This window comes from Myodes glareolus, chromosome 2, assembly GCF_982192425.1.
Source record: "Myodes glareolus chromosome 2, mMyoGla1.1, whole genome shotgun sequence".
NCBI lineage: Eukaryota > Metazoa > Chordata > Mammalia > Rodentia > Cricetidae > Myodes > Myodes glareolus.
The window spans coordinates 51,302,431-51,320,027 of record NC_142027.1 but is presented as its reverse complement, the minus strand read 5'-3'; the positions used below and the strand labels follow the sequence as shown (position 1 = coordinate 51,320,027).

Genomic DNA, 17,597 nt, shown 5'->3' with positions numbered 1-17,597 from the left:
TTAGGCCCTAATCACACTTATTAGGCCCCACCTCCCAACAGTAGTGCATTGGGGATTAAGTTTACAGTGTATAAACTCGTGGGAGGAAACATGTTCAAGCCTCAGCAGTGTGGAATTTGTGTCCCAGAGGGCATTATAGCCATCCAAAAATTGCTAAGTAAATAAATAAATGGAATACACCTTGAACAAACTTGCCAGACATGACAACAAACGTAAGAAGTAAGAGAATTCTTACTCACAGGATAACATGTAAGAAAGTATGGCGTGGATGAAGTCTTTGTGTCAGTGTTTATATTGATAGAAACTGGCTAGAGTTTTATACTCCTTTGTTACTGGCTAATTGGTAAGGCAAATATGCAGAAAGCATGAGGAGCCAAGGAAATAAAGATAAAATAAAAGAAGGCTCCTGTTAGAAGAGACTGTTCGCGCACACTGCGCTAGTCCGTGCCTGTTTTCAGCTCCTAACTGCAGAGTTTAGGAGATGAAGCTTGGGTTAGGAACTGAGGGGAGCTCCTGCTACCCAAACAACACTTCAGCTCCCTCCTTTCTTCCATTCCTGGGGACAGAAGACCTATAATAGACGGGCTGACTTCCTACGGAAGCTGCCTCTTATCCCATGGTGATGCCTCTTTATGAAAATATGTCTCTTGCTTTCTAAGAGATTGGAACCTCACAGCCTAATTAACAATACAGCTTAGGGTTACGTAAGACTGACAGTTCTGCTGGGTAGCCAGCCCATTTGCTCAACCTGCTGTTAGGAAAGCAATGCAGTCTAACCTTACTTATTGTGGATTTCCTACATTATCTATACAAACACATAGCTGTAATCTTAATGTATGTACAGAGGTGGGGTGTGTGTGTGTGTGTGTGTGTGTGTGTGTGTATTTGTGCACGCACACACACACACACACACACTATGGTAATAATTTACTGAAAACAGCGAACAAGTCTAAAGTGACCTTGTTACAATAAATATCCATCACAAACATTGAAAGCAGTAGATATATAAATATGGTTTCTGGGTAGTGGTGTTTGCAGTGCATCTGGGTATTTGAAGTTTTATCCCTTGTAAAACCCTGTTAAAGATTTCTGTAAAGTGTCCCTCATTCCTCCTTATGTGATACTTTCTGTTATGTTCAATAGAAGAGAGAGTGAAGCCTTTTGCTGGAGACAGACAAAGCAGACATCAGGCAGGAACTGAGACAAAGATTCAGACTCACACAGGTTACAGATAGATCAGTAACCATAGCTACAGAGAAAGGGAAGACACACAGAGAGAAGTGGAGAATTCAAATTTGGGCTCACTCTTGGTCAAACTCCTCCTAAAGGGAGTCTTTGAATTATTTTCTTAATTCAACATCATGATCAGTTACATGCAGCTCAGTAAAACTATCATGTGCATATATAAATAAATATATATGTGTGTGTATGTATGTGTATCATGTGCTTGTATATATCATACACACACACACACACACACACACACACACACACACTTTCTCTAGAAGAAGTTAAGGCAGGAGGATGCAAGTGTAAAGCCAGCCTGAGCTATATACTGACTTCAAGGCCAGCCTGTGCTATATGTATACTGACGTCAAGGCCTGTTAGAGCTACATGGGCTCTAACAAAGGCCAGTCTGAGCTATATACTGACTTCAAGGCCTGAGTTATATACTGACTTCAAGGCCAGCTTGTACTACACATCAAGACTCTATCGTAAAAATAAAGAGAAAGAAGAAAAGAGAAGGGCTTAAAATAAAGATAGCTGCGCATCTTATGACACCTCCCACAACACCCTGCATGCCACTGGTTCCTAACTGCCAATGTGGCATCCAGAGAAAAACTGAATAGGGTTTTTCTGCCCCTCCCTGGCTCACCCAGGTCATTAAATGCTAGCATACCCCGATGGCACCAATTCCTTGACCACTGCTGCTCTGCAGGTACATTTGCTCCTTGGTTTTAAAATCCAGCAGGACCAGCTGGTTCCCAGCGATGTACAACAGGGTACTGGAGTCCAGAAGTTGCAAGTTAGCTCGTTTTTTGCAGTCATAGCCAAAAGAATGTCTGAGGTTAGCCGCTAAGGAAATAAGTGAGGCAGAAGAGCCGTCTAGGAACAGGATGAGGGTGTCAAACAACGGAGTCCGCTTTTAAAATCAAAATTCTATTAAAATGATAAAGATTTGAAATAAATGTAGCTGATCTTTACTCCAGACTAGGAATTTTCCTATGGCACATAAAGACAATTTTATTTTTAAATTAAGTGAAAATGCTTATACAGCAGTTTAGCTTCTACTTTAACTTTTATGAAGGCAATCCTGAGATTTAGGGATAGGCAGATAGCCTTTCTACAGAGGTCATCATTTCCTCTGTACCACAAAAACAGAACCATACCATTAATGTGGAACATAGTCCACATCTTCACCTTTGAATCGGCCGGTCAAGTTTATTGAACAGTAAAAATTATTTTTATTTTTATTTATGTGGTGTGTGTGTGAGAGAGAGAGAGTATGTGGGGGGGGCGTGTATGCATTGTGTATATGTGTGTGAATGTGTGTGTATGTGTATATGAGTGTGTGTGGGATGTGTGCATATGTGTGTGCTTGTGTGTGTATATGTGTGTGTGAGTCTGTATGTGGGGTGTGTGTGCATATGTGTGTGCTTGTGTGTGTGTGTGTGTGTGTGTGTTCTCTTCTTCCACTTTGAGTTCCAGGGACTAAACTCAGGTCCTCAGGCTTTACTCACTGATCCATCTGCTAAGAAGATTTTATAGGCCTCTGCGTTGATGTTGAAAGGAATTTAAAATTCCGGTATGTTGGAGCAGCTATGTGGCTTATTGGGTTGAGACTGATAATCCGATTCTCATCCCTAGAGTAAGACAGTGAGAGGAAAGGGCAGGCTCCTGAAAGCGGTCCTCTGTCATCTGTGCACATGCCCTGACACACATGGGAACACACGCGTGCACACGCACGAATACATGCACTTGCATGCGTGCACACACACATAATAAAGGTAAAAAGTAAATTTTTAAAAATTCTGACATATGTGGAAATCTAATCCAAATTTTGATAATATACTGACTGTACTAAGTTCTAATTAAACCTTAATATAAACAAATTATTTTAATCAACCAATATATGACACACAAAAATATATAAATTTTCTCAGGTTTTTGATTAAATTGTTATATACATAAATCTATGTATGTGTTTATGTCATAGAGTAAAATTGTGTTAATTCAAAATAGAAGTTTAAAAATTTAGGTTACATAAGACCTTGTAATTTACATTATACCAGTACATTTAAACTCGAATTAAAAGAACACAAGACAAAATAACAAAGAAACTAGATGAGAGCAATCTCTGACAACCTTTAGTATCTCAGCCCTGCGTAAGCAGACAGATTCTTTATAAGAGCTCAAACGTTGTTGAGCTCTGGCGTTTAACGACCAAGGGAATACCATTTATTCTTGAGCACTTGCTTGGAAAAAGAAATTGATTTTAAAGGACCCACTTATTTGTAAGAGATTTTCTTGTGTCCAAAAGACAAAAGAGAAAAACTAAAAGGAGGAAATTCTAGATTAGAAGGTAATTTGGGGCAAAGTAGCTTAGTCACACCTAGGATTGAACCCGAGTTCAGAGCTGCATCCAGACGGTAAACACCTCATGTCCAAACTACAGCCTTCCTAAAAGGCCAGCCACAGTGTGGGTCACGTGGGAGCAGCCACTATCCGAGTGAAAGCAAGCTGACGTCATAATGGGAATCATCCTCTAATTACCTTCTCACCCACCTACCATCCTGACCACAAACAGAACGCTCTCGTCAGGGCCCTCCATTTTTACCTATCTTCACAAACCAATCAAAACTGGCCATGCCATGGCTGATCAGCTCAGAGTTGACTCCCATAACTCTTCGAATGCAGGATGGGGAAGTGAGATAAGAAAGCAATGATATCACTAGACAGGCATTGGCAAAGAAAGAGCAGCCTGGAACAAGAAGAAAATGGCAGTAAGAAGTTCCACAAGCTGGGTGGTGGTGGCGCACGCCTTTAACCCCAGCACTCAGGAGGCAGAGGCAGGCGGATCTCTGTGAGTTCGAGGCCAGCCTGATCTATAAGAGCTAGTTCCAGGACAGGCCTCAAAGCTACAGAGAAAACTTGTCTCAAAAAAAAGAAGAAGAATAGGAGGAGGAGGAGAGGGGGAAGGAGGAGGAGGAGGAGGAGGAGGAAGAGGAGGAATAAGGAGAAGGAGAAGGAGAAGAAACTCATCATCATCTCATGAACTGGTCCATCTGTACAAAGAGCATCCTCAAAGCATTATTGCACCCTAGGGCTGGTATCAAACAAAACATTTAGTTTAAATTAGGATCCCCTGTCCCCCCCAATCCCATCCCCCACTCCCCACCCCTGCCACACTTTTTATAGTTTCCTAAGACAAAGGTTGGTAACTTTTTCTTTGTAAGGCAAGAAGTAAATATCTTAAGCCTAGACCAAATGTTCTTCTCCATCACAACTACTTAAGCAACCATGGGTAGAGTGTAATTGTGTGTGTGTGTGTGCTGCAATAAAACTTTATTTACACAAAAAGGCTGGCAGCCACATTTGCTCCAGGAGCTGTCGTTTGTAGTTTGAAATGAAACCCTCCCACATTATGAATGTATAGCTGGAGTGGATACTGAAGCGTAAGAAAATCCAGTGGGATCGTAGATTCTGGAGTCACATAGGGTGTGGAGGCAAGTTCCTCGTAGTTGTAGAAGAAGCTCTCCGAGATCTTCTTCTTTACATTCTCCTCGGCCTCTTCTTTAATTTCAGCAGGATGTTCCTGAGATACTAAAACAGGAAAATAGTTTATCTAAGAAGAGTACGCATTGAACCTTAAAATTGTATTTCACATCATCAGTCTGTAGTAGCAGTAAAAGCAACCACTGGCTTCAACAGTGCTTCACGCTGCCAGACCTGGGAGGAAGAGCTGACAGGTTGTGCATGTGTAGGAGATGCTGACTTCTGCCCGCAACAGGGAAACTTGGAGAACTCTTAACTGATCTTAGACATGGCACTTCCTTGATCACTTTATCCCCTTATCAAGCATAAGATTGCCTGACATGGTCCTCAGAAATACATTCTTTTCTTTCTGCTCGTAACACATGTCCACATCTTGCAGATTTTCCATTTCTTAGATATATAAGTAGCTCTTCAATTTGTCAGAGCAGCTTGCCCTTAAAGCAGTGACAAGCACTGGGAGAAAGCTAATCACACTTACATCTGGTCATCTGAAGAAACTCTTGAAATGAGGTTGTACTTTGTCCCATGTCTTCCAAATCAAAGTCATCATCGACATAGGATTCTTCCTCGTCAGTGTATAGGTCATCTGTGGTGTCTTCTGGAGCTTCTTTGGTAGATAGTAAAGACAATTTGTTTTATTAATTTCACAAAATTTTAATTAAATGTTCTTACTTACAAAAGTAACTAAAACCTCTTACTTGTCTGTGCCTTAGATGCAATGAATTTTTAAATACAAAATTTCCTAGGGTTACTTTATTTCATCAGTCTTAAACTTGTACAAAACCCAAAAGGCCTTTTGGCGGGTTCATCTCCATTTTCCCTTCATTCCCAGTTGATTTCTCTTATCAGAAATCATAACAATATATCCTAATAAGAAAGGATAAATAGTGGGCTAGCATGGATGTTGGCATACTGTTGTCATAACTCCAGCTACCATTAGTAGAGGATCTGCCATGTTGAGGAGCCAACATGGCAGATCTATACTATTTAAATATACTTAAATAGCCAATACTATTTAAGAGTAAGCTCTGAGTGTGATCATTTCCCTCCAAAGTAAAATCAGATGAAGTTAAAATATTGACTTCAGAGTAAACTAATGAGGAACAAGAATCAAGAATAGAAGCGACTGCAGGCACAAGGCAACATTCAGTTCAAATCCAAACTTGGACATGCTTAAACTCCATAGCATCAATCACATGAAAGACTGGACTGGGTTTCTTTCAGAAGAACAAGGAAGAAGCAGCAAGTACACCCAAAAGTGCCTAGTAGGTCTGAGGTGAAGCTGAAGGACTGGGGACAAGGTCCAAGACTAATAAATGAGTGCAAGAGTCTGGACCAAGTCAATTAGCTGGGCTGCAAGACAGAATTCCATAGGATGCATACATCTGGATGAAAAGAAGCTACCTGCCCGGAGAAGACTCAGCTGTACTCACGGAGCCGCTGGAGGACACCTGTCAACACCTGAGTGCTTTCTCCTGACTGGCACAACCAAAGGCTACTTCCTCACTTCTCCCATTCGCAGCCTATGACATTCTCCATATCTCACCTGATTTAATTCCCAGATAACTCATTTAAATGAACTAGAAGAAGCTGAAGAGATGGCTTGGTAGTTGAGAACACTGGCTGCTCTTTTAGAGGACCAGGGTTTGATTCTCAGCACCCACGTGGCTAACATTGTCTGTAACTCCATTTCCAAGGGATTCAATACCCTCTTCTGGTCTATGCAGGCACAGTACATATGTAGGGCAGACATACATTCAGGCAAAGAGTCACAGACATACAATAAAAATAAATAAATAAATAAATAAGAAGGTTAGAAAATGGAGACTCTGAAAGGTGTAGCGTTTTTCTCCAATGTCAAGCATCTCCCGGCGGTTAACTCAGGACTGAAAACCAAACGTCCACTCTCTTTCCACTATGCTGTACCCAAAAGTCCACAAAGGCATGGATCTCATGGAGGAAATTAAGAGCAGGTATTCAGGCAGGTTGTTATTAACATAGGCAGCTGCCATTTCTTTCGCTATTCTGTGACAGGGTCTCATGTCACCCATTGGGTCTCAAGGTGACAGCTGCTAAGGCTGAGGGTGAACAGAAGTCCTGATCTTCCTGCTCCCATCTCTGGACTGTCTGGGATTACACTCCCACTTTAGGCAGTGCTAGGGATCAAACCCAAGGTCTCTTGTATGCTAGGCCAGTTCTCTATCCACTGAGCTAAATCCTGAGATACAAGTGCTAGGAGCTGGGTTAGAAAAAAAAACCAAAGCATAGCTGTTACTGCTAGGAAACAGAAGAATTTGTAAGGGAATTAAACAGGCAAAACCTTCCTGTCTATACACCCAGAGGGCACTCTTACTAAACGATCTTACCTAAATTTGATAACAATAAAGAGAATAGTAGTGTCTTCACATACGTTTTGAATCAGATCTCGAAGACTGCTTGCCGACGCTCCTTGATCTTCCCCCGTCACGGTCCTGGTCATCCGGCTCCTTCATGTCTTCTGTAAGCACAAAATCAGAGCGCGAGGCATAATGCCAGAACACAGAAATTACCAGATCTCCCCCTGATGAATTCCACAAGCACCAAGCCAGGGCGTGCTGGCGCTCTCGTGTGTGCGCTGTATCCGAGATGTCAAACGGCGGGAGTCTGGGACCCATATCAGATCCCTCGACGACAGTGGAGACCTCCAGCACAGCTTCCCTTCTCCGGGCACACTTGGCATTCTGGTGCGCTCTGGTTTTCCACAGTGAAACATAACACCCAAGCCCCCCTTTCCTCCGAACGCATCCCCGCTAATTCTGTCACCCTTCGGTTCTTCATCTCCTTTCCCCCTTCCTGTTATTGATCCCCCTCAGGTTACCGATCAGTTTCACTTCAAATATATTTTTGAGCACACCTGCTGTCTCAAGTCTTACATAAGGCACTAAGTTATCAAGGTGCAGGGAAAAAATATGGGTGGTCTTGAGCTTCAGAGAGCTTATGGTTTGGAAACACAGGCATCCAGCAAGCAGTAGAAATACAGAGAGTGCTACCAGCAATGGAAATGAACAGTTGAGGTATTCTAGGAATGTGTAATAAAATAGCTAACTTACGTTTGAGGTTTAGGGAAGGGGTGTTTGAGACAGGAATGATGACTGTGGGTTGGCACAGGCTGGGAAAAAACATATGAGGCAGAGAATACCTCCAAAGGGCTGAAGCTAACCCACTAATAAGACCAGGAGCCATGTATCAGTTTGCACACTGTTTAGACAAAATTCCTAGCAAAAGTGACGTAAGGAATGATGGCCTGATTCTGGTTCACAGCTCGCGGGTCCAGTCCGTCATGGCAGCAAGACCTTGAAACATTGCGGCCAGTACCAGGAGGCAGAGGGCTTGAGTTCTTTTTATTTAGTCTGTGGATTGGTGCCATCCACACTGAGGGTTGATCTTCCTACCTCAACAAACCTGATATGAAAATTCCTCTCAGATATGTCCAGAAGTTTGTTTCCTGGAGATTCAAGATTAACCACCACAAGAGGGGGAAGCATACGAAGAGGAGACAGGTTGCTGAATCACATGGGAGTTTCATTCTGTTCTGTCGGGACAGCCATACTGTTCTGTATAGCTGGAGGACTATACATTCTGATTAACAGCATAAGCAGTCCCCTTCCTCCATACCTTTGCCAGCTTTTATGTTTTTCTTTCTAACAGTCTTTCTAACTGGGGAGAAATGATAATAAATAATTTCCTTGAAAAAAAGAAAATCAACATTCAAGGCGTTGGAAGGAAAGTAAACCTGTTCTATAGGCGGTCATGATGCAGTCTCTAAGCTGGTGAAACAAGGAATTTGTTTCCAGGGGCTCCTTTCCAGCCCTATGGCTTTCTGCAACACCAGGAGTCGACTGTAGAGTACCCCCCAGTGACTTGAAGCACAGCTTTCTCTTCTGCTCTCTGCTAGCCGAAAGGTTCACGAGGTCACTTTCTATCTGCTGCCTTTCTTTTCCTAGACACACACACACACACACACACACACACAGAGAGAGAGAGAGAGAGAGAGAGAGAGAGAGAGAGAGAGAGAGAGAGATGCACATGTTTTTTTGTTTGTTTGTTTGTTTGACTGTTTTTTGAGACAGGGTTTCTCTGTGTAACAGCCCTGGGTGTACTGGAACTAACTCTTGTAGACCAGGTTGGCCTTGAACTCACAGAGATCACCTGTCTCTGCCTCCCGAGTGCTGGGATTAAAGGTATGCACCACCAACACCCGGCCTCCTACATTTGTTTTTAATATGCTATAACTCAGTGGGTTTCAATCTTCCTAATGCTGTGACCCTTTAATACAGCTCCTCATATTGTGTTGACCCCCAACCACAAAACTATTTTATTGCTACTTCGTAACTGCAATTTTGTGACTGCTATGAATTATAATGTAAGTATCTGTGCTTTTTCTGATGGTCTTAGATGACCCTGGTGAAAGGGCTGTTCAACTCCTAATGGGATGGCGACTCACAGGTTGAGAAACACTGAAATAACTGAATATAAACTAGATAATTCTTTAAAAGAAATAGGCCATAAACCTAGTGAATTTACTCATAATTATTAGGTAGGAATAGGTAGGAAAAAAGGATGACAAGGGGAAATACAAGGAGAGAAACACCCCAGTGCTTTCCGTGCCGTCAGGCGTCATGCATTCCTCACACGGCCAACATGACCACGAAATAAAGGTTAGCATCGCAAGTCCAGTCAGTGGCAGGCTGTGCAGAGTATGGAAGAAAATTCTAGAACCCAGAGGCTTCATCCAGTAATCTGAACTAGCAATAATGGGAGGGGGAAAAAACAAACAAAAAAACAACCTACGATCATTCTTATCTCTCATGAGGAATACAGGGTAATGGAGGATTTGGAAGATGTACGTGAACAGGCCAGGTATAAGAGTCTCCTGGAATCTATTAACAGGACTTCTGACATGGAGCAAAGTGGTATTTAGGGCTTTTAATGTTTGTTTTGGTTTGGTTCGTTTTAGATCAAACAGATTGGGAAACAGATTGGGGTTACACTTTTAACCCCATGAGGTTTTGAAGCCAAAGAGAATTGTGTTCACATCCCAGCTTGGGCAACAAACAGGGTTCTTAATCATTTTGTCCTTGTATATGTACATGTATGTGTGTATGTACGTACGTACGTATGTGTGTGTGTGTTTGTATAATGTCTATAGTTACCATTTGTTCCTGTATATTATATATGTGTGTGTGTGTATGTATATGGTGTATGATGTCTACAGTTACGATTTGTTCCTGTGTGTATATGTATACGGTGTATGATATCTACACTTACTATCTGTCCCTGTGTGTGTATATATAAGGTGCATAATAGCTATAATTCTCAACCCTGACTTAAATCACACATCAAGCCCCATACCCTAATGGTGGGAGACTTCAGCACCCTACTCTCACCACTGGACAAATCTGCCTGACAGAAACTTAACAGAGAGATAAATGAACTAACAGATCTTATACCTCAAATGGACTTAACAGACATCTATAGAACATTTCACCCAAACACAAAAGAACATAACTTTTTCTCAGCACCTTATGAATCATTCTCTAAAATTGATCACATACTCAGTCACAAAGCAATCGCAACAGATACAAAAAAACTGGAATAACCTCCTGTGTCTTATTGAATCATCAACTCAACAACATCTCAAATTGTAGAAAGCTCACAAACCCATGGAAGCTGAACAATGCTCAAATGAATCACTACTGGATAAAAAAAGAAATAAAAAAGAAATTATAGACATCCTAAAATTCAATGAAAATGACTGCACAACATACCCAAACTCATGGGACACAATGAAAGCAGTGTTAAAGGGGAATGTTCATAAGAGGAATGCTCAAAGCACTACACAGAAAAGCTAGAAAAATCCCACAGAAGAGATTTAACAGCACACCCGAAAGCTCTAGACCGAAAAGAAGCAGACTCACCCAGGAGGATTAGAGGACGGGAAATGATCAAATTGAGAGCTGAAATCAACAAAATAGGAACAAAGAAAACAATACAAAGAAACAATGAGAAAAAGAGTTGGTTCTTGGAGAAAATAGACAAACTTTCATCCAAAGTAACCAAAAGGCACAGAGAGAATATTTGAATTAACAAAATCAGAAATGAAAATCCAGAGAATCATCATACTTCAAAAATCTGTACTCCAACAAAATTGGAAAACTTAAAGAACATGGACAATTTTCTGGATAAGCACCACATACCAAAATTAATCAAGACCAGATAAGCAAATTAAATAGATCTTTAACTGCTTAAGGAAATAGAAAAGGTCATCAAAATTTTCCCAACCAAAAAAAGTCCAGGACCGGATGGCTACAGCACAGAATTCTACAAGAGCTTCAAAGAAGAACTAATACCAATACTCCTCAAGTTGTTCCACACAATAGAAACAGAAGGAGCATTACCAAACTCATTTTACAAGACTACAATTAGCCTGAGATCCAAACCACATAAAGACACAACTAAGAAAAAGAATTACAGACCATTCTTCCTCGTGAACATTGATGCAAAAATGCTCAATAAAATACTGGCAAGCTAAGTCCAGAAACATATCAGAAAAAAATCAACCACTGTGACCAAGTAGGCTTCATCCCAGAGATACAGAGATGGTTTAACATATGAAAATCTATCAATGTAATCCACCATATAAACAAACGGAAAGGGAAAAAAAAAACATGTGATCATCTTATTAGATGCTGAAAAAGCCTTCAACAAAATTCAACACCTACTCACGATAAAGGTCTTGGAGAGAGCAGGGATACAAGGAACATACCTAAACATAATGAAGGCAATGTACAGCAAGCCAACAGCCAACATCAAACTAAATGGAGAGAAACTCAAAGTAATCCCACAGAAATGAGGAACAAGACAAGGCTATTCACTCTCTCCATATCTATGCACTATAGCGCTAAAAATACTAGTTAAAGCAATAAGACACAAAGGGGAGATCAAGGGAATACAAATTGGAAAAGAAGTCAAACTCTCACTATTTGCAGATGATATGATAGAATAAATAAGTGTCCCAAAAATTCTACCAGGGAATGCCTACTGCTGAGAAACACCTTAAGTAATGTGGCAGGATACAAGATTAACTAAAATAAATAAATAAAAAATAATAAAAAAATCAGTAGATTTCTTATATACCGATGATAAATGGGCTGAGGAAGAAATCAGAGAAACATCACCCTTTACAATAGCCACAAATAACAGAAAATAACTTGGAATAGCTCTAACTAAACAAGTGAAGGACCTTATGACAAGAACTTTAAATCTTTGAAGAGAGAAATCAAACACACCAGAAAACTGAAAGACCTTGTTCTTGTATAGGTAAGATTAACATCATAGTAAAAATGGCAATCCTACCAAAAGCAATCTACAGATTCAATGCAATATGCATCAAAATCCCAGCAAAATTCTTCACAGATGTTGAAAGAACAGTACTCAACTTCATATGGAAAAGCAAAAAACCCAGGATAGCCAAAACAATCCTGTACAGTAAAAGAACTTCTGGAGGCATCACAATCCCTGACTTCTAACTCTGCTACAGAACTACAGTGCTGAAAACAGCATGGTATTGGTATAAAAACAGACAGGAGGACCAATGGAATCAAATCAAAGCCCCAGATATCAATCTATATACCCATGAACACTTTTTTGACAAAGAAGTTAAAATTATAAAATGGAAAAAAGAAAGCATCTTCAACAAATGGTGCTGACATAACTGGATATCGACATTTAGAAGAATGAAAATAGATCCATATCTATTACCATGCACAAAACTGAGTCCAAATAAATCAAAGACCTCAACATAAAACCAATCACACTGAACCTGATAGAAGAGGAAGTGGGAAATAGCCCTGAACGCATTAGCACAGGAGACCACTTCTGAAATATAACTCCAGTAGTACAGACACTGAGAGCAACGATTAATAAATGAGACCTCCTAAAACTGAAACGCTTCTGTAAAGAAAAGGACACAGTCAACAAGACAAAAAATGACAGCCTACAGAATGGGAAAAGATCTTCACCAACCCCATATCTAACAGAGGAATATACAGAGAACTCAAGAAGCTGGACATCAAAAGAATAAATAATCCAATAAAAAAAAAAAACGTAGTACAGACCCAAATAGAGAGCTTTCAATAGAGGAATCTTGAATGGCTGAAAGATACTTAAAGAAATGCTCAACTTCCTTAGCCATCAGAAAAATGCAAATCAAAACAACTTTGAGATTCCATCTTACACCTGTAAGAATAACCAAGATCAAAAACACTGAGGACAGCTCATGCTGGAGAGAATGTGGGGTTAAGGGAACACTTCTGCATTGCTGGTGGGAGTGCAAACTTGTACAGCTGCTTTGGAAATCAGTATGGTGGTTTCTCAGAAAATTGGGAATCAATCTATCTCAAGACCCAGAAAAACCACTTTTAGGCATATACCCAACGGATGCACACTCATACCACAGGGACATTTGCTCAACTATATTCATAGCAGCATTATTCATAATAATCAAACCTGGAAACAACCTAGATGCTCCTCAACTGAAGAATGGATTAGGAAAATGTGGTACATTTACACAATGGAGTACTACTCAGCGGTAAAAAATAATGACATCTTGTAATTTGCAAGCAAACAGACGGAACTAGAAAAAAACCATCCTGAGTGAGGTTACCCAGACCCAGATAGACAAACAGGGTATGTACTCACTCATAAGCGGATATTAGCCATAAATAAAGCAAAGGATAACCTACAATCTACAACCCCAGAGAACCTAGACAACAATGAGGACCCTCTGAGAGACATATACGGGTCCACTTAGGAAGGAGAAAAAAACAAGATCTCCTGAGTAAATTGGGAGTGTGGGAGGCAGAGGGAGGGTGAAAGGGGAGAAGCGGGAGGGGAGAAGTGGGGAAGGAAGGGGAGTGGGAAAAAAGGTATAGGTCAATAAAAACACCAAAATAATTTTTTTATTTTAAAAAAAACCACTGACTGTCATTCTAGAGTACCAGAGTCCAATTCCCAGCACCCACGGGGAAGCTCAGTCATGTGAGCCATGTGTATGCCAGTCCCAGGGGATCCAGCTTTCTTAAGCCCTCCAGGAGCACTGGACACACATGGTACACAGACATACATTCAGACAAAGACTCCTACACATAAAATAAATAAAACCTGTAAAATTTAACTTTTGGTTGCATTTGTTTATATTTTGTGTGGGGGTGGCGCATATGTGGGCATCACAAGACAACTTTGTAGAAACTGGTTCTCTCCTTCCACCAGAGGGGCCAGGGGCGGGGCGCGGGTTGTCAGGCTTGGAAGCAAGGGCCTTAACCCACTGAGTCACCTTGCCAGCCTTCTGATATCCTTTGGCTGCCTTGCCCTTTGTATTCCTGAAAGAGGTCTCGGTGCGCCACTCTGATGTAAAGCACTGAGTGCTTCTGTCGCTGTCGCAGGAGAATGTAAGAACTCTGAGTTCTTGTACAAACACTCAACGTGGCATAAAAGCCCTTCATTGTGGGGTTCTAAATCACTGCACCCCACTCTGTTGCTAATTCCTCTTCAGTCCCTTCTCAAGTGTCTTACCAAGTAGGCAAGAAAGACAACTCACGGCTAGCCGGATACTCTGCACACCTGCTTCCTTCCTACCACGTTCGCTATTACCAGCGTTTAGTTTATTCCCTAGACACTACGCACTTGGCCTGCATTGGCCTCCAGTCCTAACAAAAACCCCAAGAGGTAAGCCCGGTTATTTACTTATTTGTTTGTTTGTTTGTTTGTTTATTAGAGATAAGGAAACTAGCGCAGAGGGGTCCACTTGGCAAGAGTCACAACTAAGGGGGGGTACAAGGGGCTTTGCTGACCCTTCTCCCCTCTGTGGTGATCTAACCTCACCAGCTGCCTGGCTGCCTCCTGCCCCGCATTACCAGTTCCCTGCAGGCAGGAGCTGTGTCCCTGTCTAACCTGCACTGGTGGCTTCGAATGTTTGCGCTGAACTGACCAGGAAAACTGGACCACACTAGTTCCACCTAAGGGAAGTTCAGGCAGAGTTCGCTGCTCTCTGGGTCGCTACCAGATTTAAGGGGGAACTCGTGGGGACAGCCCCGCTGCTGGAGCCCACTTACCAGAGGTGTTCAGCACCGCAGCTGCTTTCTACTCACACCTGCCCAAGGACTCCGTTTACTATGGTTGCCACAGCAACATCACGGGGGGGCGGGGCGGGGCGGGCCGCCCGGGCTCGTGCTGTGGGGGAGGGAACTAACAGGCTAAGAAGCGCATGCGTGGCATTACCCCATGGTTTTTCCCAAACTGACCAGAGGTGTGTTGTTGGCAGAGTCCGGTCTACCCTGGGGAGGCTACTGTGATCCACCTCTCTCTAAAAAAACAGAAGCCCAGCATTCCAACAGTTTATGACCCTAATGACTGAGCACTTTCAGAGGTACGTGCCCCACGTTTCCAAAGTGACCACACGGTTTTGAGCCAATTACTTGTCAATTAAAAACAAAACTTTTAAAAGTGGATGTGTTCTTAGCGAGGCAAGGCAACTTGCCAGCTGCAAAAACACGGAAGACAGATAAGCCAAGGGGTGAGGTAGCATTTTCTAAAGCTACATACCTGATGGCTTTCAGAGAGTAAATAAGGTTTTGTGTTGTGTTTAGAGAGTAAATGAGGTTTTGTCCTCAACCCTCAGGGTTTTGTGTTTTTTTTTTTAAATCTGCAATGCATATATCAGACAAAGAAGTTGTATACAAAATATATAAAAAGCTCCCACCTTTAATAAAAAAGCAAATAACCTAACACAAATTGAACAAAACCTTTTGACGTTTCTTTGGATAGAAATATCAATGAAGAGACCCAAGTAAAAGGGCCTCACCATATAGATGAAAACACAAATTAGTACCCTAACTCAGCCACAGAAATAGTAAAAAGGCTGATAAAATATTGGGTAAGATTAGGAGTTACTAGAGAGTGACCATGTGCCAGTGCTGGTGTAAAATGGAATGCCAGAAAACCACAACAATTTCCTAAAATTCAGACACATCGTGCAAAGCAGTCATTCCAACTGTAGTTTCGATCCAAGACAGATAAAATATTTGCTCCTCCTTCGTGGTCAGCTTATTTTTAGCAGCTTAAAGATGGAAACAAAACCAAGCACTTGGTGTCAGGACACCAAATGCGGAAACCATGACACAGTCATACACTCAAACACTACTAAGCAATACAAAGGTTTATCAATAGACACACATAACATGGATAAGTCTCAAAATCATGCCGAATGTGAGAAGCCAAAATAAAGGTATGTTCTGAATGACTGCATTTTTATATGAAATTCTAAATAACCTTTGGTGATAGGAGCCAAGCCCTCAGTGTTTTCTGCTGTGTGCAGGGGGGAAGACTAACAGAGATGAACACATGGGTAAGCTGGATTGATACAACTGTCCTGTCCCTTCATACACATTCTAGATTAATTAACATCTACATGTTCCACTGTATATAAATTGTATGCTAATTACAGCATTTAAAGAGTAGAAATGACCCATGTAATTTTAAAAGCCAGATATGTTTCTAATAGCTAATGCTCATTTTAATACTAAGATTGAAGAGGAGTTATTAACCCATGAGAAAAGGGTACTAGGCTTCTAAGACAGCAGTATTTTAATTTTTATTATAACATGTACTCTTTTTTGATAACAAATTGCCTGACCTCTACTTAAGAGTAAATATTATTCTCTATTATCTTCCCCTTTGACAGAGAGGCAATGCTTTGGGTCAGACATATCTCCCCTATCTTTACTCAGTGATGAATGTCCCCAGTGACCCAGGAGTCTCCTTATTTACAGAACATGAAGCCATGGAGCCAGCTGCAATCCCACAGCAGTTCACAAGGTCTGACCGCAGAGGCTGCGTATCCATCCGCAGCAAGTTCACAAGGTCTGACCGCAGAGGCTGCGTATCCATCCGCAGCAAGTTCACAAGGTCTGACCGCAGAGGCTGCGTATCCATCCGCAGCAAGTTCACAAGGTCTGACCGCAGAGGCTGCGTATCCATCCGCAGCAGTTCACAAGGTCTGACCGCAGAGGCTGCGTATCCATCCGCAGCGAGCCTTCAAGTTCATATCCCCCCACGCGCGGCTGTGCAGGAAGCCTCACTTGCTGTCCATGACTCCTTGGCTTCACACGTCACCATCTAGCTAGCGGAGGCATCAGTCTATTCTCTCCTTCACTTCCTGGATTCTGGTTTTACTAAACCACTCACCCCACCCCAATTTCCTTAGTTTAGAGACTTCCAGGGAAGGTTTTCTTCACTGATGAAGTGCTGACACTACTCTCTATTTTCAATGGGGATGAGACCATTGGGGCTGTAGCAGCTGGACCACAACCAGGAGACAATGAGCCAAGAAAGCTAAAACTGTGGAGGGCCCAGAAGGCTGGGTTCTTTTTTTTTAAATATTTATTTATTTATTTAGTATACAATATTCTGTCTGTGTGTATGCCTGCTGGCCAGAAGAGGGCATCTGTTCTGCTGGCCAAAACAGATGGTTGTGAGCCCCCATGTGGTTGCTGGGAATTGAACTCAGGACCTTTGGAAGAGCAGGCAATGCTCTTAAGCTCTGAGCCATCTCTCCAGCCCCTGGATTCTTAATAGTACGGATAAGGCACTGTACCATATTGTGACAGTTTCAGAACTTTTGCACTAATGAACAGGGGTGCTAGTCAGGAGCATTCCAGGGGATATCAATCTTCCAGGGAGGACTGGATACATAGAAAACATTGTCCTCAAAGCATACAGCAAAG

The 17,597-nt window shown here is 41.8% G+C and overlaps 1 protein-coding gene across 2 annotated transcripts in view; it reads right to left on the bottom strand.

Annotated features, from left to right (window-relative positions):
• Window positions 1-15,004, bottom strand: part of Cfap44 (cilia and flagella associated protein 44) — an 84,277-nt gene extending 69,273 nt beyond the window's left edge. Inside the window, exons 1-5 of one of the 2 annotated variants that reach the window (XM_048422712.3) lie at window positions 14,928-15,004; window positions 7,187-7,273; window positions 5,255-5,383; window positions 4,671-4,824; window positions 1,901-2,063 (exon numbers count right to left, since the gene is read on the bottom strand). In XM_048422712.3, the coding sequence (XP_048278669.3) occupies window positions 1,901-2,063; window positions 4,671-4,824; window positions 5,255-5,383; window positions 7,187-7,268 (528 nt within the window). In that variant the 5' untranslated portion in view covers window positions 7,269-7,273; window positions 14,928-15,004. The remainder of the gene's footprint in view (window positions 1-1,900; window positions 2,064-4,670; window positions 4,825-5,254; window positions 5,384-7,186; window positions 7,274-14,927) is intronic. The other variant, XM_085685583.2, reaches the window with a different exon arrangement.
• Window positions 15,005-17,597: the final 2,593 nt, after the last annotated feature.